Source organism: Drosophila erecta, unplaced genomic scaffold (assembly GCF_003286155.1).
Source record: "Drosophila erecta strain 14021-0224.00,06,07 unplaced genomic scaffold, DereRS2 tig00000092-arrow-pilon, whole genome shotgun sequence".
Classification (NCBI taxonomy): Eukaryota; Metazoa; Arthropoda; class Insecta; order Diptera; family Drosophilidae; genus Drosophila; species Drosophila erecta.
This window is the reverse complement of record NW_020825207.1, coordinates 11,411,895-11,435,466: the sequence shown is the minus strand read 5'-3', so window position 1 is coordinate 11,435,466 and position 23,572 is coordinate 11,411,895. Positions and strand designations below refer to the sequence as shown.

The following is a 23,572-nucleotide window of genomic DNA, read 5'->3' as shown; positions in this document are numbered from 1 at the left end:
AGCACTATTAAATTACATGCGAAAGTGTAAACTTTAAAGTGCAAGGTTATAAACGACCAGGAATTTCACAATTTCACAATCCTTACCAATAGCAATGAATCATTGCAGGTAATACATCTTTAAGCAAACTTAACTGGCCAATGGCTTAGTTCTAGCAAACTTAACTGAGCAAAGACTAAGTATCTGGGAGCTCTTAAGTGTTCTTCTTAGTTTTACTACAAACCGTAAGCAATTTCTTTCCCACCATGAATGAATCCATTCATTATAATCCCCAAAGCTGCCGTGACTGCAAGCCGCATTCGCAATCTGAATTGTGTCTTATGGTATTTGTCTCGAATGCGATAATAGCACTTAAAGCTATTAAATGCATTTGGCAGATGAGGCGGTATACAAATGGTGGTGAGTTTTCGAGGCCCTGGGATAATTCACACTTAACCCGCAGCCAAATCAGACTGCCAGCCATTTGACATTTATGCGATGGCCTTTTTCTTCATGTCTTTTTTTGTTTTTTGGAAAAGCTGCCGCGGCACGCTAGGAAAATGCCACGAAGCTGCAGCTGAGCCGGAGATGATTTATGCACTCATTGTATCTGTAGTTGTGGCTGGAAAATTGCAGTTATCACGAACGAAACTCGGTTTGGATTATGCCTCGGTTTCAGCTTTGGCTTTGCTTTTGGTTTCGGCTTTGGATTTAGAGTTACAGCTGAAGATGGAGATGGAGTTGGAGTTTCCCAGGCCATGGATTTTGTCACTGGAGGTTGCCCAGCCATTATTTATGAGGCGAACGCTGCAATATGCAGCCAGGTGGGAACCGTGACGCAGTCTGTAAAATTAAATAATTGCGTTTCATTAAATGCCGTTTGCTATTTGCATAGGTTCTCCCCTCTCGCAAACGAAGTGCAAAGCAATTTGGCATAAACGTCATCGGGTCGAATTGGCGATGGGCGGTGTTTGGAAATCTGAGAATCCCGCCCCACAATTTTCCACGCCACTTGAGCGTAATTAAGCGTTCAGCTTCTAAGCCCTGAGCAAATAAGAAACCCGTCGAGCGTCTCCACTCCAGACCCTACCCCACTCGCATTTGGCGCGATTATCCACTACCTGTATGCTTTATATACGATGCGAAGCAGTTTGCGCATCGAATCGATGCTATTTTGATACTGGTAAATATTTGCAATTGGCCAACATGTGACTCGGTCGCTATGGTGCTGGCTATTTCTGGATGAGCGTCAGGTGAGAATAATCCCAATCCCAATAACCCCAGCTCGGTCGCAGTTGTGAAATAGTTTGCGCCCAGTCAAAGAGTCAACAATCTGTGGGGGATCTGGTCGATCTGGGCATTTTCCATAAGGTTATCACGCGCATATCCAAAAGCAACAGCCTGCTCACAAACAAGCTGCTCAAATTTCCCTAATGGCTCAGAGTTCGTTTGCCCCATGAAAAGCGATACCTATATCGGATCCACCGCACTAGAAAAGTGGCTGCAAGGAGCAAACAGCAGGGGATAACTGTGGACAAAGATCAAGTGATCCACTTAAAAAATACTTGGAATACTCCGAGAATAATTGGGTAAATTAAACATATATGCATTATACATTACGCATTATATACATATATAAATGGTCGCGATAAAAAGGATTTCATATTGGTAGATCTAAATTCATTCAAAGTGAATTTATTTTTTTGCTGTGTACTGCCCCTCCTTATCCCCATCCAGACCCCCCTCCCCCCTGCATGTTTACACAGGCGGCACGACATTAACACTGTAATTAGGTGTATCCAGTGGATCCATTGCGACATACGAGTATCAACAACACATTGTCAACTTCTGGCTTCTGGCCGGGCTAATTGAAAAGCTCTTTTGCACATGTCCATTTATCTATATAACAATAAAGTGGGCGGTGGGCGTGGCCGGGGTCAGTGCATTGCCAATTGAAAGGGGGCGAAAGGGGCGTGGCCGTTTCGTAGTATTACTAACCGTTGCCTGGGACAACGTGCAACAATACCCAATATGTCTACAGTTTGATGGGCGTTGCTCTAAAACTGTTTTTACACAGTTTGAGAAGAACTGAAAAGGAGCGTAGAATGTGAATTTTAATGCCTTTAGGTCAATGTAAGGTATTTATAAAATATTTTGTATTTAAAACGATTTAATTACTATATATATATATATTGATTTCCAAAGAAAATCAGTAAATCGGAGAGCCATTCTGTAAGCAGTGCTGGCCGGCCAATCATCGCATTTGCATGCTATTCGCAACACTCACCCATTTCAAGATAAAACCAAACTTGATCTTAATTGAGAGCCTAATTAAAACGCATCGAATTACAGGCGACCCCGGCCATGCAATTAAAATCGAACAACACGCCGGCTGATGCGTCGCCGCTGATAAATTCGGAAATGCCAATCGGATGAAAGGGCCACAAGAGCAAATGTTTTCCGAACGGCAAAGATCCACCGCCACCGTCGCCTCTGTGATAGCCCAGCTTGTGCGTTTTCATTCTCCGTCGATTTGCTTTGGTGTCTGGGCGTTTCGCCGGTGAGTCAACAACGCGGGATGTCGCCGGCACTGAGGTTTCTCCGTTTTGTTCTCTTGTTGACCAATCTCTGTCACGCCGAAAATGTTCGCGAGTTCAAAGTACAAGTGGTCCAATTATATTGCCAAGAAGTGCGATTGCTCGTCCGCCAACTGACAGAGGGAATTCCACGGAAGATATACACGGCATACACGACAGACTAATTAAAATCGGTAGTTATATTGGCAAACAATTTGTCTATGCGGCCTATACAATTACACAGATGTAGAGTTGTATGAGGGACCATGTACATTGGTAACTAAGACTAAACAATGCAACTTAGGCTACGCAAAGGAGGGGTGGCAACAATCTATACACTTATCAACTAGGGTACGTAATGCACTAATCAGAGTCTCGATCCGAACCGGGTCGGAACGGATCCGCAGTCGTTGCTTATCGTTAGTGTCATAAGCCGTACTTAAGGTATAACAAGGACTTAAAGTGATCTACTGTACACCAGGCGCTGTGCTGCCTTAACCATCACCAGTCGTCCCTGGGCAGCCGGTACGTGGTGTTGTCGCTGCGCACGATGTGGATGCCGGCTCCGTAGTAGGGTATCACATAGGCGGAGCCATCCGCCGGACCCACAACCTGAAGGGCTATCAGCACAATGTCGATCAGCTGTCCCAAGAACATGCCGCCGAGGGTGCAGAACTTGAGGAGTCCGATGCCCGGATAGCCCAAATAGAACCTATCCACGCCGAACATTCCCAGAAAAACAGAGAGCAACAGTGTGGTGTCCAGGTGATAGCCATTCCTAAAGATACAGTTCTATAGATAAAGTTTATGAAATAGTTTAGCTGCACTCACGTCCACTTGCAGGGCACTTCCCTGGTGAAAGTGGCATTGCCCGTCTCCGTGCAGTTGATCTCGTTGGCGGCGATGCACCAGACGCGGGCGCGACCCTCCTTGGTGCATCCGGCCAGCTGCTGTGTCTTCGGATCGATTTGACCCCTCGCCGGGTCCGGGCACATGAACTGGCCCATCATCTGGAGCTCGTTGCAGTCAACATTGATCTGGTGGGTTACCTTGGCGAAGAAGAAGAGGAGAAGCAGCAGCACTGGGAACATGGATGGTCTGGTTTCGGCCTCTTCGGTTGGCTATGTGGTGGTGTACTGATGGCGGGGGCTCGTGGACACGGGCACTATCTGTTGTCGTGTTCGTTTTCGATTCCGAATTCGATGTTTTGTTTATTGCAGTTCGCGGGGGCAGGCTCCAAAATTGTTGTTGTTTCTTAACATTGGCATTTTGGGATTGGGGCAATGTGACCGCATTCAGAGCGGTCGGAAATACCACTGTGCAGAGTTCTAAAAATATACCGTGCTGTAAAGTATTCTGTAATGTAATGTCAGAAAATAACAGCTCTTTTACAGAAGACACAATTAAAAAAAAGGTCGATGCACGATAGCTTCGGCACTTTGGCGGAATATTTAAATTAGAAATAATAAACCAGTTAAGTTTCCTTCATTAATTTTGTCATTGAAACAGGCCTCCCTGTTTATTAAACACATACTTCTTACAGTTAAGCAAAACCTTGACATTCCTAACATTGTTTACTGTTTCAGGAGATAGAGCGTCCTGAAATGTTATGGCCACTTTGGATGTCTGGCCAAAGGTACGTTCTATGCGACCTTTTTCTCCCGTGGAAAGTTCCACGTTCTTGCCGACGTACAAATCGCGTTTAGACTCTTTCTTAAAAAGGTTTCCAACTATTACTTCGTTGGTATTGACGACACGCTGAATGCTTCCCACTTTCTGTTTTCGCTTGAAAATCCGCAGTTTTGGCAGTTCTTCCTGGATGTAATTAGAACTGTGCGTCTGCCAGGAAATGCTTCCCCAAAATGCCAATCTACAACTAGTACTATGGACATCCATGTCCAGTTTAGATGCAATCAGCGTTGAATGTGGCGGAGCTAGGACAGGGTTTTCGAATTGCAACAGAGCGTAGATCAGGTCAGACCGTTGAACCTCCGCAGGCTGGACGTCCTCCATATACTCGTACTCTTTCTCCAGTTGAAACGTGGAAGATGAGCTGTCCGTATCCCGAAACAAAGTTACATTGGCCATCACTGTGTTGTGTCCTACTGAGATATGCAGCTTGCTCGTAGATTTTATGACTTCTTTGTAGTAGCGGATTGGTTCGAACTGTAGGCACACGGCGTAGATGGGTTTCAGGTAACCCGGTTGAGCAATGATTCCGCGTTCCAACAACTTTGCATTGAATTGTGTAACACAAAGACCAATTCTGTCGCCCATGGAGGCGCTTTTCACGTTTTTGCGGAACATCTGCATGGATTTCACTTTCCTTTGCTCCCCAAGAGCAGGCAGCTCAATCACATCGTTTACCTGGACCTTGCCCTGGAGCAGAGTGCCTGTGCAGACGGTACCCTGGCCTTTTATTCCGAAACAATGATCAACGTACATGAACAGCGGATCGGTTAGGTTTCTTTGCGGCTGGAAGTAGGCTTCTCTTAGTGCTTCTTGCAACTCCGAGATATGTGTTCCTTGCAAAGCAGACACAGCATAGATGGGCACTTGACCTCCGAATGTGGTGGCTTCCAAAGTCTTTGCAAGGCGCAAGCGTAGCTTCTCCAGCTTGGACGTCCTCTGGTCCGCTGAATAGACATCTATTTTGTTGATAACCACTATTAGCTTTTTCTGCAGCAACTCGCCGATAATCAGGCACTCTGCTGTTTGGGTTTGGATGCCTTTCTGGGCGTCCACCACAAGGATCATAAGATCAATGATCTGGGCACCTGCAATTGCTTAGGATAGATAAAGGTTCTTAGAATGAAATCAATATAAATACCTCCTATAATAGTGCGTATGAGACTTGCATGGCCTGGGCAATCGACAAAGGTAAACTGGAGTTGCTCTCCTTGAGGAAAGTGCGCGGGAGCTTCCACCAAAAGTCCACTGAAGCCCAAATCCAATGTTATTCCTCGCTCCACAGACTGCGGATTCTTGTCGAAGGCGGCCGTGCTGGACATTGAACTCAAGGCCTTGGCCAAGGTGGTCTTGCCGCTGTCAACATGTCCCAGCAATCCAATATTAAAGTTGATCGTCATTGTATGTCGATAAAAGTAAGGTAAATAAACTGCACATAACCAAAAACTACAAGAAAGCCAATTGAGATGGTAGTTTTTCGATTTTCTGAAACCCAATAACAGCGATGTTAATTAACAGAGAAATGCTTTAAATATGTAACAGCTGTTATCGACCGATAGCTGTGTTATGTGCGATCACAAGTGATCTAAAACGGGCTATCAGTTTACTAATTTCAGTTCTAACATCTGTAGAGATCAGTCTAAATTTGTTTTGGCATTGAAATCTTATCTTATTAATTGTTTTTACCGCCTTTATGTCAGCATTATAAGGCAGAAAAGTGGGGCATGCATACGATTAAATTTGGACCTAGGATCCAGCAAATACCCAGATAACGGTTGCGCCATAGCAAACTGTTCCCAAATAAAGAGCACTCGCACCGAAAGAGCAAAGATTACAAGTTTATTGACCGGTTGGTTTCACTTTTATTTATTGAAAGCCGTCGGCGGTTCGAAACTCAGTAAGCGATCGGTGCTCTTGGCGCGCAGTTCGCAGGTTTTTTAATCTAGTCGCTATGGCCACTTCCACTTCCGTAATTCCCAATTCCGTTATCCCCACCACCGTAAATCCCGATCTGCAAAAGGAACGCGATGCAGCCAGCTTTAACAGCGAAGAATTCGCCGCTTGGTGGGCGGGAGGAGAGGAGGTACTAAAGTTCAACCGCGGCGTTCGTAAGTCAATAAAACTAATCACCGCTCTAATCAGCGAGAACAGACAACTTGGGGCTCATGCTGACTTGGCTGTTTTCGCTTCGACTAGGTAAATATATGGAAAAGGATATAGATTTCTCGGAGATGCTGCAGCTGCAAAACAAAACGCACGAAGAGATCATCGAGTCCTCCACGCGGGGAGCGATTGATGGCGCCAAGAAGCTGCGTCGCCTTCAGGAGGAGCGCAATCCTGGCGGTGACGACTACTGGCCGTAGGTGTTTCTTGCTTACTGCCGCCAAGTGCTCGAATCAGGGCTGATTATCTTACTCTTCCAGGAACATGTATGAGAGTCAAGTTATGTGGGGTCTCGTTCCCGGTGGCAATCCTTTTGGTGTGATGTACGTGATGCTGGTGAAAGCTCTGCAGGCTCAGTGTACACCGGAGCAGTACGCAGAGTTCGGCAAGCGCCTGGAACGCTTCGAGATTTGCGGCACCTATGCCCAAACCGAGCTGGGTCATGGAACCTACCTGCGCGGGCTGGAAACTCGGGCTGACTTCGATCGGGAGACTGATGAATTCGTACTCAACACCCCCAAGATTTCCTCCTACAAGTGGTGGCCAGGAGGCTGTAAGTTCTGGCATAAATATCCAACTAGTTCCTAGGTATAATTGTAACTGTACCATAATCTTTCAGTGGGTCACAGTTCCAACCACTGCCTGGTTATGGCCCAGCTGTACATCGACAACAAGTGCAAGGGTCCGCACATGTTCTTCATTCAGGTGCGTGATGAGGAGACCCATGAGCCATTGCCTGGCGTTCACATCGGTGATATTGGCAAGAAAATGGGTTTCATTGGAGTGAACAATGGTTTCCTGGGCTTAAAGAACGTGCGGATTCCTCGTACGAGAATGCTGATGCGACATGCCCAGGTCAAGGCTGATGGCTCCTATGTCAGTAGTCCTATCAATGTGCTTACCTACTTCGCCATGGTGCGCACGCGTTGTGTAATTTCCAAAAGTAATGCCGTGATGTTGGCGGCGGCTGCCACCATTGCAACCAGATACTCGGCTGTGCGCCGTCAGAGCCCCATTAATCCCAAGTATGTTGTAAGCAACGTAGATACATTTATTAGAATTCAATTCTTGGTTACTTTCAGCGAACGTGAGCCTCAAATCATTGATCATGTTACACAGCAAATGAAGCTCTTCCCAGAGATTGCCACAAGCGTGGCCTACAGGCAGGCCAGTAATTACTTGTGGAATTTGTACGATGTGACCATTAAGGATATAGAAAACGGAAAATACGAGCGTCTGCCGGAGCTGCATTCGCTGTCCTGTGCTTTGAAAGTTACCTGCTCCACGGATTCCACTACTGGTGTAGAGAAATTGCGACTGGCCTGTGGTGGTCACGGATACCTTACCTCATCCAACATGAGCAACATATACGTTGCTGCCACCGCGGCCTGCACCTACGAAGGCGAGAACACCGTTTTGCTTCTGCAGATCGGTCGCTTTTTAATGAAGACTTGGCGAGCTGCGTTGACTGGAGCTCCGTTGCCGCCAACCGTTCGCTATTTGGCCGAGGTACAAAAGAATCCGGAATTTGGCAGCTGGACAGGTAGTTGGGAGAACATGGTTAAAGCCATGCAGTATGCAGCTGCCAATAGAACACGGTTGGCATTCAAAAGCTTTTCCAACCGCCTGTCAAGGGGCGAAACTGAAGCTAACGCAGCTAATCACACGGGCATTGAGTTCACCCAGGCGGCGGAGGTTGGTTTGTTGAAGTTATTTGGACTTTGCACTACTGATTTCTAAAAAACTCCTAATATTTTCTTGCCTCTAGCTCCACGGACGTGCCTTTGTTTTCAGTGCTTTCACCGAAGTGGTAACCGGTCCTAAATCTAAGACGCGCTCAGCTAACTTCAATAGGGTCCTCGAGAACCTGTTGGAGCTGTACCTGGTCAAGGAGACACTCAATCAGATGGGTCACCTGCTGAGAGTGGGTTTCAGTTATATAGCCTAGGATGTGTTGAGTTTTAACTTAATATTTCTTTTTATCACAGTTCATTAACCTGACCGATACGGATCTGACCCGGCTGCAGGATCGTTTGGAAACTGTGCTCACCAAACTGCGACCTGATGCTGTGGCCATTGTGGATGGCTTCGACTTCAGTGATCTCCAACTGAACTCTACTCTGGGCTCTTACGATGGCAATGCCTACGAGCGTATCTTTGATGCGGCCCTCAAGAATCCGATGAACCAAAAATCGGTGCCTAAATCCTTCCACGAGGTCTTGAAGCCTTTCATGAAGTCAAACATCTAGTGCCTTGGCAGCTTTATATTAAATCCCCTATCTAGAGCTAAGCTCAATCTAATGTTTTGTAAATACCCCAAATGTGTTGGTGCTTTGAGTGATCATAACCTGTTTTTTCTTATATTTGTAAATAATACTCTTAAATAATTTATATCCAACATAAACCGCTCTTAAAATGAATTCTTTGCCAAGCATAAACACCTACTCTTGGCTAAGTTTTGTCGATCAGCTTTCTCTCTTGAAAAGCTGACTTGTGCACTTTGCCCCCCGAGAGCTTTTCCTTCTCGCCGATCCATCCACTTTCGCTCAGTAGTCGCGTGGAGCTCACAGCTGTTGGTTGGATCAAGTGGTGGACCCCAGTTTAGTTGTTAACCATTTCGTATTTACTTTTTACACACAACAATGTCGCACATTAAAAACCTAATACCGAGCACAGTGAATCCAGATCTTCAGAAGGAACGCACTGGAGCGGAGTTCAATGTGGAGGAGTTTTCCGCCTGGTGGCACGGTGGTCAAGACAAACTGAAGAAGAAACGCGAGATTGGTAATGGCCCAAGATAAAAATCAATAAAGTCACGCCGGTGTTCGTGATATGGCACAGGTTTTGGTCTATAAAAGCTTCTTTGCCAAAAAAGTCGGGGTCCAAAAAGATAATCAAATGGCCCGAAGTCCAAAAATAATTAAACATTGTTGAGCAGCTGAATTAAAACTGCTGCGCTATCAATAATAAAAGACAGTGATAGCAGTTGTGGTATCTTCGATGGCCTGCAACTGCAAATACGCTAGTTTCTTATCAGTTTAAGGGGCTGATCCACGCCCCCCGGTGATAACGACAGGCACAGTCATACACTTATAAACCGAACCATTATGTTTATGATTGATTCAATCTTTTATTGCCACCACTTATGTTGCTTATAATAGAAAGTAGTAAAAAAAAGTGTGATTTCGAATCAACAGAAAAAGCCCTCTTCAGCGATCTTGAGGATGGGTATGGTCTCAACCATGAGTACATGTCCCACGAGGAGGTCTACAATTCCAGTGTGAAGAAGGTGGCCGAGGCAGCAGTTAAGCTCAAGGCTCTGCAGAACAAGCTTAATCCTGGAGGAACCGACATCTGGCCGTAAGTTCAAAAGGCAAGTTTGTAAGAGGTTTCTTTAATCTTATCTGTGCCTGCCTTGCAGTGGAGGACTATTCAATGCACAGAGCTTTGGACTTTTTCCGGCTAATCATCCGGTTGCCACCCACATCACCATGTTCGTGGATGTGATCAAAGGTCAGGGCACTCCCGAACAGGTGGAGAAGTGGGGCAAGGCGGCGGAGAACTGCAACATTATTGGCACCTACGCCCAAACGGAGCTGGCGCATGGAACCAATGTCCGTGGCTTGGCCACTCGGGCTGACTTTGATCCGAAAACGGATGAGTTTGTGCTGAATACACCGAATTTGGAGGCCTATAAGTGGTGGCCAGGGGGCTGTAAGTAGTAATATAATATATAAATATACATTTAACCCATCTTGATGTTCTTTAGTGGGACACACTGCCAATCATGCCATGGTGGTGGCTCAACTTTATATCGCTGATGTGCATCATGGCGTGCAAATGTTTATTGTGCCGTTGAGGGATTCAGAAACTCACATGCCACTGCCGGGAGTTGATATCGGGGAGATTGGCAAGAAGCTCGGCATGGCATCCGTGAATCAGGGCTTCCTGGGACTGAACCAAGTCCGAATTCCGCGCACCAACATGCTGATGAAGTTCGCTAAGGTGGAGCGGGACGGCACCTTCAAGGCCAGTCCGGCATCCAGGATTAACTACCTGACCATGGTGTACACGCGCTGCTTGATCGTTAGCCAGAACTCCACGCTGCTCCTGGCGGCGGCTACCATTGCCACAAGATACTCGGCGGTGCGGCGTCAGAGTCCCATTGAGCCCAAGTAAGTTGCGATGATGCTCGCAGGAATTGCTGACAATACATTTAAATCCTTCATGTGTACGCGTCTACAGCCAACCGGAGCCCCAGATCATAGATCATGTGACCCAACGCCTTAAGCTCTTCCCAGAGATTGCTACGGGAATCGCCTACCACTTGGCCACCGAGTACGTGTGGGAGATGTATGACCAGACGGTACAGGAAGCCAACAATGGCAAGTTCGAGCGACTGCCCGACATGCACATCCTGTCCTGCGCTCTTAAGGTCCTCTGCACCACTGACGGATGTGCTGGCATTGAAAGACTCCGCCTGTCCACTGGAGGACATGGTTACCTCACTGCTGCTAACTTGAGCAACATCTACGGCAATGCTGTGGCTGCCTACACCTACGAAGGCGAGAACACGGTGCTCCTTTTGCAAATCGGACGGGCTTTAGTGAAGGCATGGGCATCGTTTGTGGAAAAGAAACCCCTGTCCGCCTCCTACAGCTACTTTGCGACCTCCATGCAGCTGAAGGAGTTCCCCAAGTGGGACGACTCCTGGCAGTGCATCATCAAGGCTTTGCAATACACGGCTGCACAGTGAGTTTGTCTTAAAGGCATCTTTCCAACCATTCGCTAACATGATTCATCTATAGGAAACCCCGCATTGCTTTCGAGAATCTAGCGAATCGCATGGCCAGCGGTCAGTCTCAAGGTGTGGCGGCCAATAACACGGGAATCGAACTGACACGTGCAGCGGAGGTAAATACACTGAACGAATTCAGAGATGTCCACGGAGGAGCCTTTATCTGACACACATTTAAACATATTTCAGCTGCATGGTCGGCAGTTCGTGTGCCAGACATTCCTGGAGCAGATCACTGGTGCCAAGGCCCAAAAGCGATCCCCCGCTCTCAACAAGATTTTGGAGAACGTGCTGGAACTATTTCTGGTCCAAACTGTGCTTAACAACCTCAATGACATTTTAAGAGTGAGTTTGCCTCTCAGTGCCACTTAAATCATAGTAAATTATGCCAATTTGTTTGCCAGTTCATTAGCCTCAGCGATGCGGATCTGCGATCGCTGCAAAAACGCCTGGAGGATTCACTGGAGCAGTTCCGACCCAATGCGGTGGCCATATGCGATGGGTTTGAGTTCCACGACCGTGTGCTCAACTCTGTGCTGGGCAGCTACGATGGCAATGTGTATCCCAGGCTCTTCGACTCGGCCAAGCGCAGCACCATGAACCAGAAGCCTGTCCAAACATCCTTTGAGACCTACCTGAAGCCCCTAATGAAGGCTAAACTGTAAAGCAAACACGGCCAAGTGATGTGTATAGAGTGTAATATTGAAAGAGAAACTACGTGTTTTGTTTAAATTAGTTTTATACCAGTTTTATTTAGCAAATCAAAACCAATTTCTCAGTACATTCAGCGCATTTTAAAAAACTAACAAACTAAACGCTTACAAAGTAGCAAAAAAACTTGATGTAAAATTTGACAAAACGTACTATGGGTCGAGAGTTGAACAAACATAGTACTTGTACATATCAAAAAAGTTGCGGTTGCGTTTTTTACAGTGTAGAAAAAGTTGTGTTCAGAAAAGTGTTTTAGTTCCTGTTGCTGCTGTTGCTCATGTTTTCGTGTTTGTTTGGGTTTGGGTTTGTGTGTGTGTGAGTGTGCATGTTTTTTGTGTGAGAGTTTCAGTTTGGATTCCGGAAAGGGGAAAATAGTTTTCACTTCTGATGATGTTCGAAAGTACCCTTTGTTATATGCTCTGCTGTCGAAGTAGTAGTAGGTTTAATTCATTATTTATGCATTATACACAGTTACACACACAATTGATTTATGTTGCTAATTATATACTTATATGTTATATATTAGTTTTCGTTTTTCGTAACTTCTTTTCGCAATGAAAATATGGCATGAGAGTTGGAGAGAGAATATTGGTTGACTAACAATTAAACAAGTATTGCAGCTAATTGATTGGTTGTATGGGTGTATGGGCATGTGTGAGTATAACATTTGTTGCTGGACTGCTTTGTTTTAGTTTAATTTGAGTTCGCCTTGTAAACTTAACAATTAATTTTTACTATTGCATGTGATTATGATCTGTTGCTGTGGTTCTTGTTGTTGTTGTTGTCGCTCGTATTCGCTCTTGTATTTTGCTTGCAAAACTAAACAATTGTCAGTGACAGCGAACGTAAAAACTAAATAAATGCACAATAATTAATGCGTTAATCCGATTTTGATTCTTAGCCATGGAAGAAGCAGTTGAGTCAAGCGAAGGAAATCTCGAATAACTCTAAAACCCAAGTGGAAACCTAAATTAATGTACAATTGCTTTCTCGTTGACGACTTATCAATTCATTTCCAATTCAATTTTAATTTCAGTTTCATTTCAATAAATATTCGTGGTTTTGTGTTTTCTAGAAAAAAGTAGAAATAGTCCTTTTCATTTCATTTCAATTCTGTTTGTTTTTAGTTGCCAGGAAGGTTCACAGTGTTTTTAGAAATCTGTTTTTGCTTGATTTAATATTTTTCGTTTTTTCTTTTTGTTTTGTTTGTTTTAGGAATTACACTAATAATTACATATCTCCGCTTATGTATAACTTAAAAACATTTATGCATCGATTTCCGCTTGCTATGTGCCGCACAATTCATAATTATAATATTTTCATTGGACTTCGTTTGACAATTGATTGTTAAAATAAAAGTGTTAAGTGTGTGGAGGTTCGACGAGGGGGTCTATAGAGAGTTGAGAGATAATCGTGATGTATCCAATTCGCTTTCGTTATTCAGCTAACATATATAATCCATACATTTATATTCAATATGCACGAAAGTTGCCTTTTACATCTATGTAGTTGGATGCGCGCGTGTGTGTGTATTATTATAGTTATTATTCAATTTTCTCCTGCTCTTTCTGCTTTTGCTCTACTCGTAATTCATAATTAATTCGCTTAATTTTGCCCGCCCTTATATTGGTTTCACTATTTATATATAATATATTATTTATATATATTAAATTTCGCATGATTTATTTGCAATTATATTTGATATTTTTGTTGGTTTTTGTCGCTTAAAACTTACTTAAATAGAAAAGTCGCATACACACCCACACACGCAGAGAGTCGGTTGTCTGTCTGTGTGTGTGTATTTTGCATTAACTTACAGGTAAGTTTTCATTTTTTTGTTTTCTTTTCGTTTTTCCTCGTTATTATATTGCCGATTTCGTGTTTTTTTTTATAGTTTTAATTTAATTTACCCCTCACGAAAAATTGTGTCTGTTTGAAAACGTTTGAAATTTTCAATTGTTTTTGTGTTAGTTTTGTAGCTGCTGCTGCGGATGATTAATCCTTGTTTCAGTGGATTGCTGATGATGTTGCACCCCCACTCCGCACAGTGTATTCAGTTGAGCCAAACCAAACCCAGTCGCTCCGCCTTCGTCCAGTCATACGCACTCCCGTCCTCACACCTTGTTCCTGTACTTGTGGTCAACTTAATACCTGCGCGACGTGCCATTATCTCAGGCGTAGAACTCGCGATTATTCGCATTTTTCGCATACGAATTGTTGGCCGGCGATCTCTTTGGCTCGTCCAGCGCATAGGAGCCCTCGTCCTTTTTCCTCATGCGGTACACAATGAACATGACCACGAGTATGGCGCAGAGCAGGCCAACGACGGCGCCGCCAATAACAGCTGCAGAAAAGGGTACATTTTTGTAGTAAACTGTGTATTTAATGTATTCCGTATCTAACACACGGCGTATGAGTGATATTTGTCAAAGCTTTGCTTTTTATCTGTCATACGTGGCGTATGCGTGATATTTGTTGTAGCACTACATTATATCTGTCATACGTGGCGTATGGGTGTCATACGTGGCGTATGGGTGATATTGGCTAGTATATCAGCCGTTAGGGATACGCCCTGTGGAATACACTCACCAGCCAGGATTCCGGGCTGCGAGAAGAAGCTCGACGTGCGATCGTCCTCGCTCATGATGACCACTTCGTTGCCGTTGGGCCTGTGGTCGATGCCCTTTGTGTCGGAGGGCTGGCTATTCACGTTCGTGTTGGGGTCCAATTCGTGCACGTTGCTGCCACCTGCACCCGCTGTGCCGGAGAAAGAGAAGGCATTATGGCGATGAGAAAGGGATGCAACTATATAAAAAGGTCCATTTATGCCCATGACGTGCAAGCAAAATCAAACAAAACAGAGAGTAAGACAGAGAGTTGCTGTTTGGTTTTGTTGTTTCGTGTGTTGGGTTTTCAATTAAACTGAGTCGAGTGTAAATATTTGTTTTAGTGAGTGTATACGATTGGGTAAACATGTGTGTACGGTGTGCGTGTGTTAATGAGTTGTTATGCAGTATTTACAAGGCTTTATGTTAGTCGAGCAGCGTTGACTACAAAGGGGAGCTTATTTCAAATTATAGTTATTATGTGGTATTTCCCAGAAGTGTACACAAACTAACAAGGTTCCAAAATAATCTCTTAAAAGATACTAGTTTACTTAAAGAAATTAAATATATCTAGGCGTTTCCAGCACCATTGCAGAAGCAGCCTGCTGGCTTAGAAGTATTTATCTAGAACCTACAGGATATTCCGGATGTTAAATTACAGCACGGCACGTCCTGGCAAAGTAAGTAAACTCTTGACAGCTAATTTTACGGTAATGAACAGGGTTTTCCAGCAAAGTTTGCTACAATATGAAAAAAGTTTTCAGCTGCGAGTGCCAAATTCTGCTCGAAAATCTCGACTTTTCACTTAAGCTCCAGGAGGACAAGTGCAATTATTTCGCTTCCCTAATATTGACAGGCGTGCAGAAATCGAATGCCAATTGGTTGTCAAAGACTGCGAGTTTACATTTTATTTAATTGGCGTGGCCCCCATTCGCCAAACTCATTCCCCAATCCCTGCATATGTGTGCGTAAGCTGCTTATTTTTGGAGAGCCATTGTTTGATACCCACACACCCCCCATTAAGCTCCCCAAACAGCTCAAGATAAACAAATTGCTTGTTTAGCCCTTGTACGCGCACTTCTTTGCATATCCAACAAACACATGGCTGCTCCTTAAGGGGCGGCATATTAATTAGGAAATGCCCACAAGGGCCCCTTGAATTGGCCCTCGCGCATTAGGGGCCCTGAAATTGATTTTATATGCGCATTGCAAACTCGGGCAAATCAAGGCGATGTGTAGCAGGAAGCGAGAGTTCTTTGAATCGCTCTGGAACTATAAATATTTGCCATTTCCAAGCGCAAATGGATTTCTCAGCTCCAGTCTTCGAGATTGCTTCGCTGTCTTGCCATCACATTGATTGTCGGGTTGTCTGCTTCTCGGCAAGACCTTCTGTTTGCTCTGAACCAATAAAGGTGCCTGCATCATGTGTGTCTGCGTTTGATGAGAAAATGCACTTCGTTGCCGACGATTTGGGGGCGGTGGCACGTTGGGTTTGATTTTCTGCTTCCATGTTTCCTGTGGTCAGCTGCGCGCAATTATGGCAAAATTATTGCCAGTCCTGTTTGTCACCCGCGCCATCCAACCATATGGATGGTGTTTGTGCTCGGGTCGAGGCGTGGCAATTGCAAGGCAAACATCAAAGCCACAAGCCCACAGAAACCCATACACCGGGTCGCTATTAGGCCATGTTTCCCTGCTGGCTTCTGTTAGGTCCATAAACAGTGATTGTGAGATGGACGTACACGGAAATGAAGCCAAAGTTCACTAATGAAATTTATGGAGGCTCAAAAAGAAAGCTTACACATAACTTGTGATCACTATGTGTCGCTTACGTGTCCGTAAAGATTTCAGCATCGTACAAAAATCAATAAAGATGTATTAGACACCTTGTCTGCGTTGAGCTCAATAGCATAAATGGCAATCAGGCTGGATTTTCTATTTCCTTAATCCTACATTTTCCATTGAAGCTGCACTGTTTTCTCTAAGTGAGCTCCCCCACAAATCCATATCAGGAGCAACAATGCCTCAAGTAAGCGGCTACAGTTACTCGAAAAAGGCAATAGGGAGTGTGGGCGGCAGACACAGGAGCCTTGCCATTCCATTGCCATTGCCAGGACTCGGTGATTTTTCATTTGAAGTGCCTGCGAAGCACGCCAAGTGTTTTTGCCCAGCAACAAAGCACAAAATCACTGCGCGGCTTAGTGCGATTTTCCAGGCGATTTTCATTCACGAAAACTGCAGGAGGCGGAGCAATCGGGACAGTGTTAATGGAACTTTATGCCTAGGGCTAGAATTGCACAATGTCTACCGCCCCTTTCTAATCCGTGATGGAGTGCTTTCCCTGCTGCAGCTTAATCGATTGTTTGACTTTGGTTGGTGGCTGCCCTTTGTTTGCTTACCATTTGTCGCGATAAAAGCTTTTAAACTATCCTTAAAATATTCGCCTTAATCTAGCTTAAGGTTAAGTCTAAACACTAAAACGGATGAGAGGTTCAAGTGCGATTGTGTTGGCTCTGCGGGAGTTTTTCCAATTGGATGAGCGACAAAAGCAGAGTTGAACGGAAATGATTCAATGAATTGGTTATGAATTGCAATGAATGTGTTCGAATCATGTGCTAAATTGGTCAGTCCTCGGACGCAAACATGGATGTGGGAAAGACTGGTACTGAGTGGAATTGTGGAACACCCGCAGCGTTGACCGTAGACGTTCAGAGCGCGACAAAAAAACCAAATCATATGTATTAACACACACCGAATGTAAAACTTAATTTGACTAACAAATACGTGAAATTGAAAGTACTTAAAGTGCATACAGATGGATAGACTACGAAAGAAAGCAAAGCAAGTATACGTACGTAAATGCAAAAGACAACTACTTTAAATAAACAAAACCCGTACACAGAAATAAGGATATATCTCTTATCGTCAAAATGAAGCACTTGTAGTCATCGAAATTTAAGTTCAAAATGTTAATAGCAATCAGCAGTACTGTTCACTTAATAATAAAACGAAAACCCAAAGCATTGTGTTCCAAACGAAGCCTGGAATTGCGTACATAGCTTTACAAATAAACAACACAGTGAACTAAATATATATGGTGTACAATAACACAAGACAACATAAATAAATATAAACGAATTAAAATGTTGAAAAGTAAATAAGTAAAATGATGAAAATAAAAACCACTGACGTCCGCGCTCTGTAATATCTCCATCGTTGCCACCGATCACCGGACCATCGATATCGCTATCCACACGGTCATCCTCATCGCCGCCATCCACATCGATTTCATCCGTAATGGGATGGTGACCGGATTCAACCATATCATGACGGACAACTGGCGTCAGAAGTCCCGACTCTGGACCATCGATGTCGATTTCTTTGTCCAGCTCCTTGTTATAGTCATAGTCCTTATCGTCGCCGTCGTCGCCATCGTCCTCATCGTCATCGTCATTGTCAGCACCGATGCCATCGCCGCTGGACTCCGTATCCAGATCCTTGTCGAATGGCGGGAACAGCGGTTGCTGCGGCTGCTGCGGCTCTGCGGGAATCGTGGGAGCCGTCGTGGTTGTGGAGGTACTGCTATTGGCAAAGGTCGTTGGTTGGGTTGCTGCCGCCGTTGGGGTGGACGCGGGGGTGGTCGTAATGGTGGTGGGGGTTGTTGGCGGCATTGGTGTCGAACTCGATGTTGTTGGGATTGTGGATGAGGTTTGTGTTGGTGTATGAGCTGCTGGATATAGAGATGCGATTGTTGGTGTTCTTGTTGTGTATGATTTGGGGAGGGGCTTCTCGTTAATGCTATGGCTACTGCTAACTAAACTCGATCGATCCTTAGCCGATACTCTATCCTCTATGGCTGTTGCTCTAACTGGTACTGTATCTGTAGTATCTGTATCTGTTTCTGTTGTTGATAGTGGTAGTGGTGTGTTGGTTGAAGTTAAAGGAGGAGGAGAAGAAATAGTGGTGGCGGGTGTGGAAGTTACACCAACGAGTGTTGCATTTACATGACTAGCTTGATCTTTACCGATTGAGTTAATGCCAGTGCTATGGCCACCGATATCACTACCACTGCCACTGATGATGCCGTTCTGGCTGTTGATGTTGATATTGTGGTTATTATTATTGTTCGCTGTGGTGCTACTACCAATGATTGTGCCACTATTCGTTTGATGGTTATTATTGGGATTGAGATTGATATTCTGGCTGTTGTCGATCTGATTGTGATTATTATTGTTGTTGAATCTACTCGAGATGAGGTCGCTGTTGCTGTTCTTGCTGTTCTTGCCGTAGTTCTCGTTCGAGTTATGCTTACTGTTTATGCCGGAGTTGCTGCTCTGCGAGATGCGCGTGTTGTGCGAACTGTGCGAGTGCTGGTCGGGTTCGGCGTCCTCGTCATCGGGTCCAAAGCCGGAGCCAGAATAGTCCGGATCTTTCTCTAGATCTTCGTGTATCTGCAATGGGAATAAGCGCGAGAATCCGATTAGGGGCTGTCCTATACCATCACTTCACTTAATAGTCATCTTTCTGAAGACGGCTCGTTTCTTGAATACATTAAACAATGTTTTCCCTTCCACCTTTATACATTTTACATTATACATTTCTCCATAACAAAGCCCACTTGCGGGCGCAACAAATGGCTGCTATTCCCATTGAAAATTATGCACGGTCTCCGTGTCCTTGAGTTGTTTTAGATTCGCGTTTGAGATGCTAAAAGGAATCCAGACCCTTGGGTCATGTCCTCTGGCCTTCGGGTAACACATTTCATGTGGCCTATTGTCTGTCGGAGCCTCGACTGTGACGGGTTTTTGCGGTTTTCTCGCAACAAAACAAGTACAAAACCTCACACACAAGTGGCAGAAGGAGGGAGGGCGGAGGAGGGAGGAGGACACAGAGTACCACAACAACAGTGACCAAAACCAATTGGCCAGAGACAGCCGTGGGCCAACTGAATGGCAGAGAGAATTCCCGGCCGCAGACGCCAGCTCTTGTTTATTGACTTTAATTTCGTTTGTCGCTTATTTGGGCCATAAAAACAGTGGCCGAAATGGAAGCAGAAGCGCAGTGGCAGACAGAGGCATCAGCAAACTTAATTGAATTTCTTCACGCGTTATGAAATGTCCTATAAAGAAATTGGCAGTTGGCCAGGCAACACTTGTTGACCCCCGACCCCATAATTTCAACCCCACATGCATTATACGAGTATATAGACAAGGCCGACAACGAGCGTGAGTAATGGGAATGAGCTCAAATTGAGTGATTGTGGCCGGGGGTGTAGCAATTAATTTTCCAATGACAGAGAATTGAAATTTGTTCTTATTTCGGAACAAATTTAATTTCCCAGCAGAGCTTCGAGCATTTGTTTTCATTTGTTCCATTGAGTCGGGGATTTACAAATAAATTCTGTCCCAACTCCACGCCATTCATAAACGAAAAATTGAAAGCATACAACCCGGGGGCCGACTTTTCAACAAATATGGGAATTTAAAAACAAACCTGAAAGCAGGTTGTTTTAAGGCTTAGGACTGGGCGGATACCTCTTAGATCCGCTTTTAATTGATTTTTAAAATTATTTTAGAGTTCCTAACAAACGTTTGAGGAAAACATCATACTCACACTCTTGTTTCTGATGCTTTAATATATTTTCTATGCGTTCGATTTCTTGTTTGCTCCAATTGAAAGAGAAATATATTCATTTAAAAATCGTTGCCAAATAATGTTGAACATTTACCTATGCAATGCAAATCGGAGAGTAAAATAGAATCCGGGCAAATCCCATATTATCCACAAATATCCTCAAGCAGATTCCCAAAAAAGAAAAACGCACAAACATTCTCGCTGCAGAATACATTTTCATTTTCGCTACCGTTTTGTTGTTTGCTTTCGTTTCATATCCTCTCGTTTCATTTGAAATTTAATTAAAATATTTGTGCATTGCGTATACGCAGCGTTGCGCATCCAAACCCACACCGCAGCATATATCATCCTGTGCAGGACAGTTGGCAAGCAAACGCTTGACCATAAGCACTCATAAATATCCCTCCATACAGCGGGTGCACGATGCTCCAGTGGGTGGTGGCTGGTGGCTGGATGATGGAGGATGTGGGATAGGAGCAGTCCAAGTGGCCATAAAGCATGCGGAATAAAAAGGGGTAAAGGAGCGGCTGTGCCGCCGCTTGCAACACTTTCGTTCTGGCCGAGTTTATTTAAAGCGTTTTCTGCGCTGCTCCCTCCACTTTTCTGCTGGCCCGCGCTGTTTTGCCGCTTGATTTATGCAGCAATTAGCAGTCAGCAAAAAGGGGCAAGACTATAAGTAGAAAGTGGCGAGTGGCAGCCTCCGCATGACTGAGCAAACCGTGCTCGTGCCTTAAATGAAGTCCTGCAAAAGTTGCACTTTCATGAGGAACGAACTTCGCCACCGCATTTAAGCGATTATGGACAAAAACTTCTTGCCCCAAAATGCACGGGATCGATAGGACCTGGGGCCACAACTGTGGCCAACCTAACGACCAAGTGCAATGTGAATTTATGCAATAAATTGCTTTGTTAATAAAACACGAGGCGAATACCAAGGAACGACTGCCGGGCAGATGGGGCAAAAGCCAGAAAGCAGAAGCAGCTGCAGCTGCATCGTCCTCTGAGGTGCAATGTGGGTCATGCATGAATTTAAATGATGTCATTTCATCGGGACCACCTGCTGCCAGGCTCCGAAAATGGAATGGGATATGCTTTTCCACTCTGCATGCCGCATTAAATTTGCATTTGCTGCCAGCTGATGCCTTTTGCCGCTGCAGCTTCTTTGGCCGGCCAACATGGCGTATGCTTGACACCATTTTGATATATGACAGCGAAAATGAAATATTCCCGCTAGCCGGGCGAGCATTTCCATAAAACGGAAATTGTTTCAATAAAGCATTTAAAAACTTCTCGGGTGTCGTTGGGTGGCAAAAACTTGGCAAGCGAAATGAGAAAATAAGACAACGAACTGGGAAACCTTTGCAGTTGCCGTAATGAGCGAAAATTGTGTCAGTCAACTATGGGAAAAGTGGAGGAAAAACTATAAAGGAATTTGCGGAAAAGCGTAAAAGTGGAGTTCAGAATGGCTGCCAGTCACGTTTCATGCAAAAGCTACAACACAAGTGCAATGTTTTGACATTTCAGCAACACAACACCAGTTGTCATGCCCCTCAAGAACTTTCAACTCACATTCTTGGCCATTCAACATAATTAAGACTTGAAATTGCTCTTCGAGTATATGGCCAACATAAAACAGACTCAAGAATAATCCGCCCACATGCCATGCGTTTTTCCCTAACAAATCCGGGCCAAATCCTGTACGATTTTATTTCGTAGATAAATTGCAAAACTAAATACATGGAGCTTTCAATTTGGGCCGAGTCACATCAGTTGCTGTTTTGGCCAAGTTTCTGTTCTGCGCAAAAGTTCTGCTAACGAGTAAATTGTCGATTTGACAATGTTCGCAAAGTGCGTGACTTGAGTTGACCGAGTTGCTGCAAAACATTTGGAAAAATCCTTGGCCAGGGCAAGTTTGGTTTTCAGCGTCGGTGGGGATTTTCCGCTTGACACCACTCACTCCCCCACCCTAACCATTTTACGTAACCGCATTGACCCTGTGTTCTCATAAAATTTCACATTGTGAATGCTACATTTCGAGGGCCAAGTGGCCTGCTAAGCATTTGCATGGGTATTTCTGCAGGAAATGGCCAAAGTTTGTCTGGGCCAAAAGGGAAAGCGGATGGGAGGTGTGGTAAGAGAACAGGAAAAGAAACCACAATCCCAGGAAAATTGATAGCCCTAGCAAATCCCAGAGTTCTCGGCTTTGTTTTTTCGAGCATTGGCATTGCTCAATAATTGCCAGGAGAGGAATCTCTGGGGGAGTCCTAATTTATTTACATGCACTTGCAACTTTGGCCTACGGGATAAAAGTGGAAAAGCGAGGAGGGGGGTGGGTGGAGCAAAGCCGACTCAGCTCAACTGGGGAAAACTCAATTTTCCAGCTGGAAGATAACTTACGGCTTTATTTAGACAACGAAATTGAAAATTCGTTCGTTACTCCTTTGTTTTCCTTCTGAGTTTTCTCCTGGCCCCTTTCTGAACCGAGTAGAACTTTTCCAGATACATAGATAGACAAGTTTTGAGCTGGTTAGAATTTTTTTTCCTATTTTCCCCTTCCGAGCTTATTATTTTGCAATTGCCCATTTACATTCAGATGGGGTGGAAAAGCACATCATTTATAGGATGGAAAGGGTTACGTGAACTACACAATTACTCGTCAGCACACACACTTACATTTTTGCATACTCAGTGCTCATTAGCATTTTGGGTCGGTCATTTAAGGATTACCAAGGACATTCACCTTAAATATACATATTTAAAAGTGGTTTAAATAGATAAGGCGGATTGTGAAACATTTTTATTCCTTCACTTTAATAATGAAGCCACATGAAACATTAAAGTTAGCTTTCTGCATATTTATTTATTCGTACTCGTATTTTTTTGCTGTTTTCCCTCGAGGAGCTGTTCATTGCAAATAATTGCTTTTTAAATGCAACAAATGAGCAACACTGGATTTTGCTCATCTCTTTCCCTCCTTCGCAGCAGCAAATTGAAAAAGTTTTTGCAAAATAGAGTGATGTTGCTGCCTTTGAATGCCTCTCGAGAGTTTTTCAGAACTTTGGCTCACAAACAAACGCACATACTCATACAAATGTATTACAAAGAAAATTGTGTCGTGGCCTTGCTGGGGCTAACAATTGTTGTTATTGTTGTTATGGCTGTCCGGGTTTTCCTCTTGTATCTGCTCAACTCTTCAGCGAAGGAGAAAAGCCTTTTGTTGCATCGCATTGTGCAAGGCCACGCCCACCCCATGCCGCTGGCATAATTTGACACTTAATTGGCAGCAGCATTGCGGCGTGAAAATCGGGAAATGCGGGAAAATCCAGCGAGCATTGCACATTTATCAAGATCAAGTCTGTCAGCGTTAAAAGCGTGGCTTTTGCTTAATTTTCGACTCTTTTTTGGCGGTCTTTATC

At 44.4% G+C, this 23,572-nt stretch overlaps 5 protein-coding genes across 11 annotated transcripts in view; 2 read left to right on the top strand and 3 right to left on the bottom strand.

Moving 5' to 3' along the window:
• Positions 1-2,727: 2,727 nt before the first annotated feature.
• Positions 2,728-3,877, bottom strand: LOC6547841 (TM2 domain-containing protein CG10795). The gene is made up of 2 exons (XM_001975016.3): positions 3,387-3,877; positions 2,728-3,333 (listed from the first exon to the last, which is right to left on the bottom strand). The coding sequence occupies exons 1-2, from the start codon at positions 3,644-3,646 to the stop codon at positions 3,057-3,059; spliced, it is 537 nt and encodes a 178-aa protein (XP_001975052.1). The 5' UTR covers positions 3,647-3,877; the 3' UTR covers positions 2,728-3,056.
• A 157-nt stretch (positions 3,878-4,034) lies between these two features.
• On the bottom strand, positions 4,035-5,718 carry LOC6547842 (selenocysteine-specific elongation factor). The gene is made up of 2 exons (XM_001975017.3): positions 5,386-5,718; positions 4,035-5,332 (listed from the first exon to the last, which is right to left on the bottom strand). The coding sequence occupies exons 1-2, from the start codon at positions 5,642-5,644 to the stop codon at positions 4,053-4,055; spliced, it is 1,539 nt and encodes a 512-aa protein (XP_001975053.1). The 5' UTR covers positions 5,645-5,718; the 3' UTR covers positions 4,035-4,052.
• Positions 5,719-5,807: 89 nt separating this feature from the next.
• Positions 5,808-8,851, top strand: LOC6547971 (probable peroxisomal acyl-coenzyme A oxidase 1). The gene is made up of 7 exons (XM_001975018.3): positions 5,808-6,352; positions 6,441-6,603; positions 6,668-6,960; positions 7,027-7,432; positions 7,490-8,102; positions 8,176-8,331; positions 8,396-8,851. The coding sequence occupies exons 1-7, from the start codon at positions 6,196-6,198 to the stop codon at positions 8,654-8,656; spliced, it is 2,049 nt and encodes a 682-aa protein (XP_001975054.1). The 5' UTR covers positions 5,808-6,195; the 3' UTR covers positions 8,657-8,851.
• An 11-nt stretch (positions 8,852-8,862) lies between these two features.
• LOC6547972 (probable peroxisomal acyl-coenzyme A oxidase 1) lies at positions 8,863-11,987 on the top strand. The gene is made up of 8 exons (XM_001975019.3): positions 8,863-9,191; positions 9,605-9,767; positions 9,829-10,121; positions 10,177-10,582; positions 10,653-11,159; positions 11,216-11,321; positions 11,395-11,550; positions 11,610-11,987. The coding sequence occupies exons 1-8, from the start codon at positions 9,050-9,052 to the stop codon at positions 11,868-11,870; spliced, it is 2,034 nt and encodes a 677-aa protein (XP_001975055.1). The 5' UTR covers positions 8,863-9,049; the 3' UTR covers positions 11,871-11,987.
• Positions 11,988-12,679: 692 nt separating this feature from the next.
• LOC6547973 (syndecan) overlaps positions 12,680-23,572 on the bottom strand; it is an 88,476-nt gene continuing 77,583 nt past the window's right edge. For 2 of the 7 annotated variants that reach the window (XM_015156317.2, XM_015156318.2), the window contains 3 exons: positions 18,835-18,973; positions 14,506-14,673; positions 12,680-14,260 (listed from right to left, as the gene is read on the bottom strand). In XM_015156317.2, the coding sequence (XP_015011803.1) occupies positions 14,088-14,260; positions 14,506-14,673; positions 18,835-18,973 (480 nt within the window). In that variant the 3' untranslated portion in view covers positions 12,680-14,087. Of the gene's footprint in view, positions 14,261-14,505; positions 14,674-17,712; positions 18,253-18,546; positions 18,974-23,572 lie in introns of all 7 variants that reach the window. The other 5 variants (XM_015156322.2, XM_026981086.1, XM_026981084.1 and 2 more) reach the window with 5 other exon arrangements.

What these genes read in the sequence shown, in the direction of transcription:
- LOC6547841 (XM_001975016.3), bottom strand. Translation starts at nt 3,646, where the DNA reads ATGTTCCCAGTGCTGCTGCTTCTCCTCTTCTTCTTCGCCAAGGTAACC. An exon ending in GAAGTGCCCTGCAAGTGGAC is followed by an intron (nt 3,334 to 3,386) that starts GTGAGTGCAGCT and finishes CTGTATCTTTAG; the next exon opens with GAATGGCTATCACCTGGACA.
- LOC6547842 (XM_001975017.3), bottom strand. Translation starts at nt 5,644, where the DNA reads ATGACGATCAACTTTAATATTGGATTGCTGGGACATGTTGACAGCGGC. An exon ending in CATACGCACTATTATAGGAG is followed by an intron (nt 5,333 to 5,385) that starts GTATTTATATTG and finishes AAGCAATTGCAG; the next exon opens with GTGCCCAGATCATTGATCTT.
- LOC6547971 (XM_001975018.3), top strand. Translation starts at nt 6,196, where the DNA reads ATGGCCACTTCCACTTCCGTAATTCCCAATTCCGTTATCCCCACCACC. An exon ending in AAAGTTCAACCGCGGCGTTC is followed by an intron (nt 6,353 to 6,440) that starts GTAAGTCAATAA and finishes CGCTTCGACTAG; the next exon opens with GTAAATATATGGAAAAGGAT. An exon ending in AGATGGGTCACCTGCTGAGA is followed by an intron (nt 8,332 to 8,395) that starts GTGGGTTTCAGT and finishes TTTTTATCACAG; the next exon opens with TTCATTAACCTGACCGATAC.
- LOC6547972 (XM_001975019.3), top strand. Translation starts at nt 9,050, where the DNA reads ATGTCGCACATTAAAAACCTAATACCGAGCACAGTGAATCCAGATCTT. An exon ending in TAAGTGGTGGCCAGGGGGCT is followed by an intron (nt 10,122 to 10,176) that starts GTAAGTAGTAAT and finishes GATGTTCTTTAG; the next exon opens with TGGGACACACTGCCAATCAT. An exon ending in CAGAGTCCCATTGAGCCCAA is followed by an intron (nt 10,583 to 10,652) that starts GTAAGTTGCGAT and finishes ACGCGTCTACAG; the next exon opens with CCAACCGGAGCCCCAGATCA.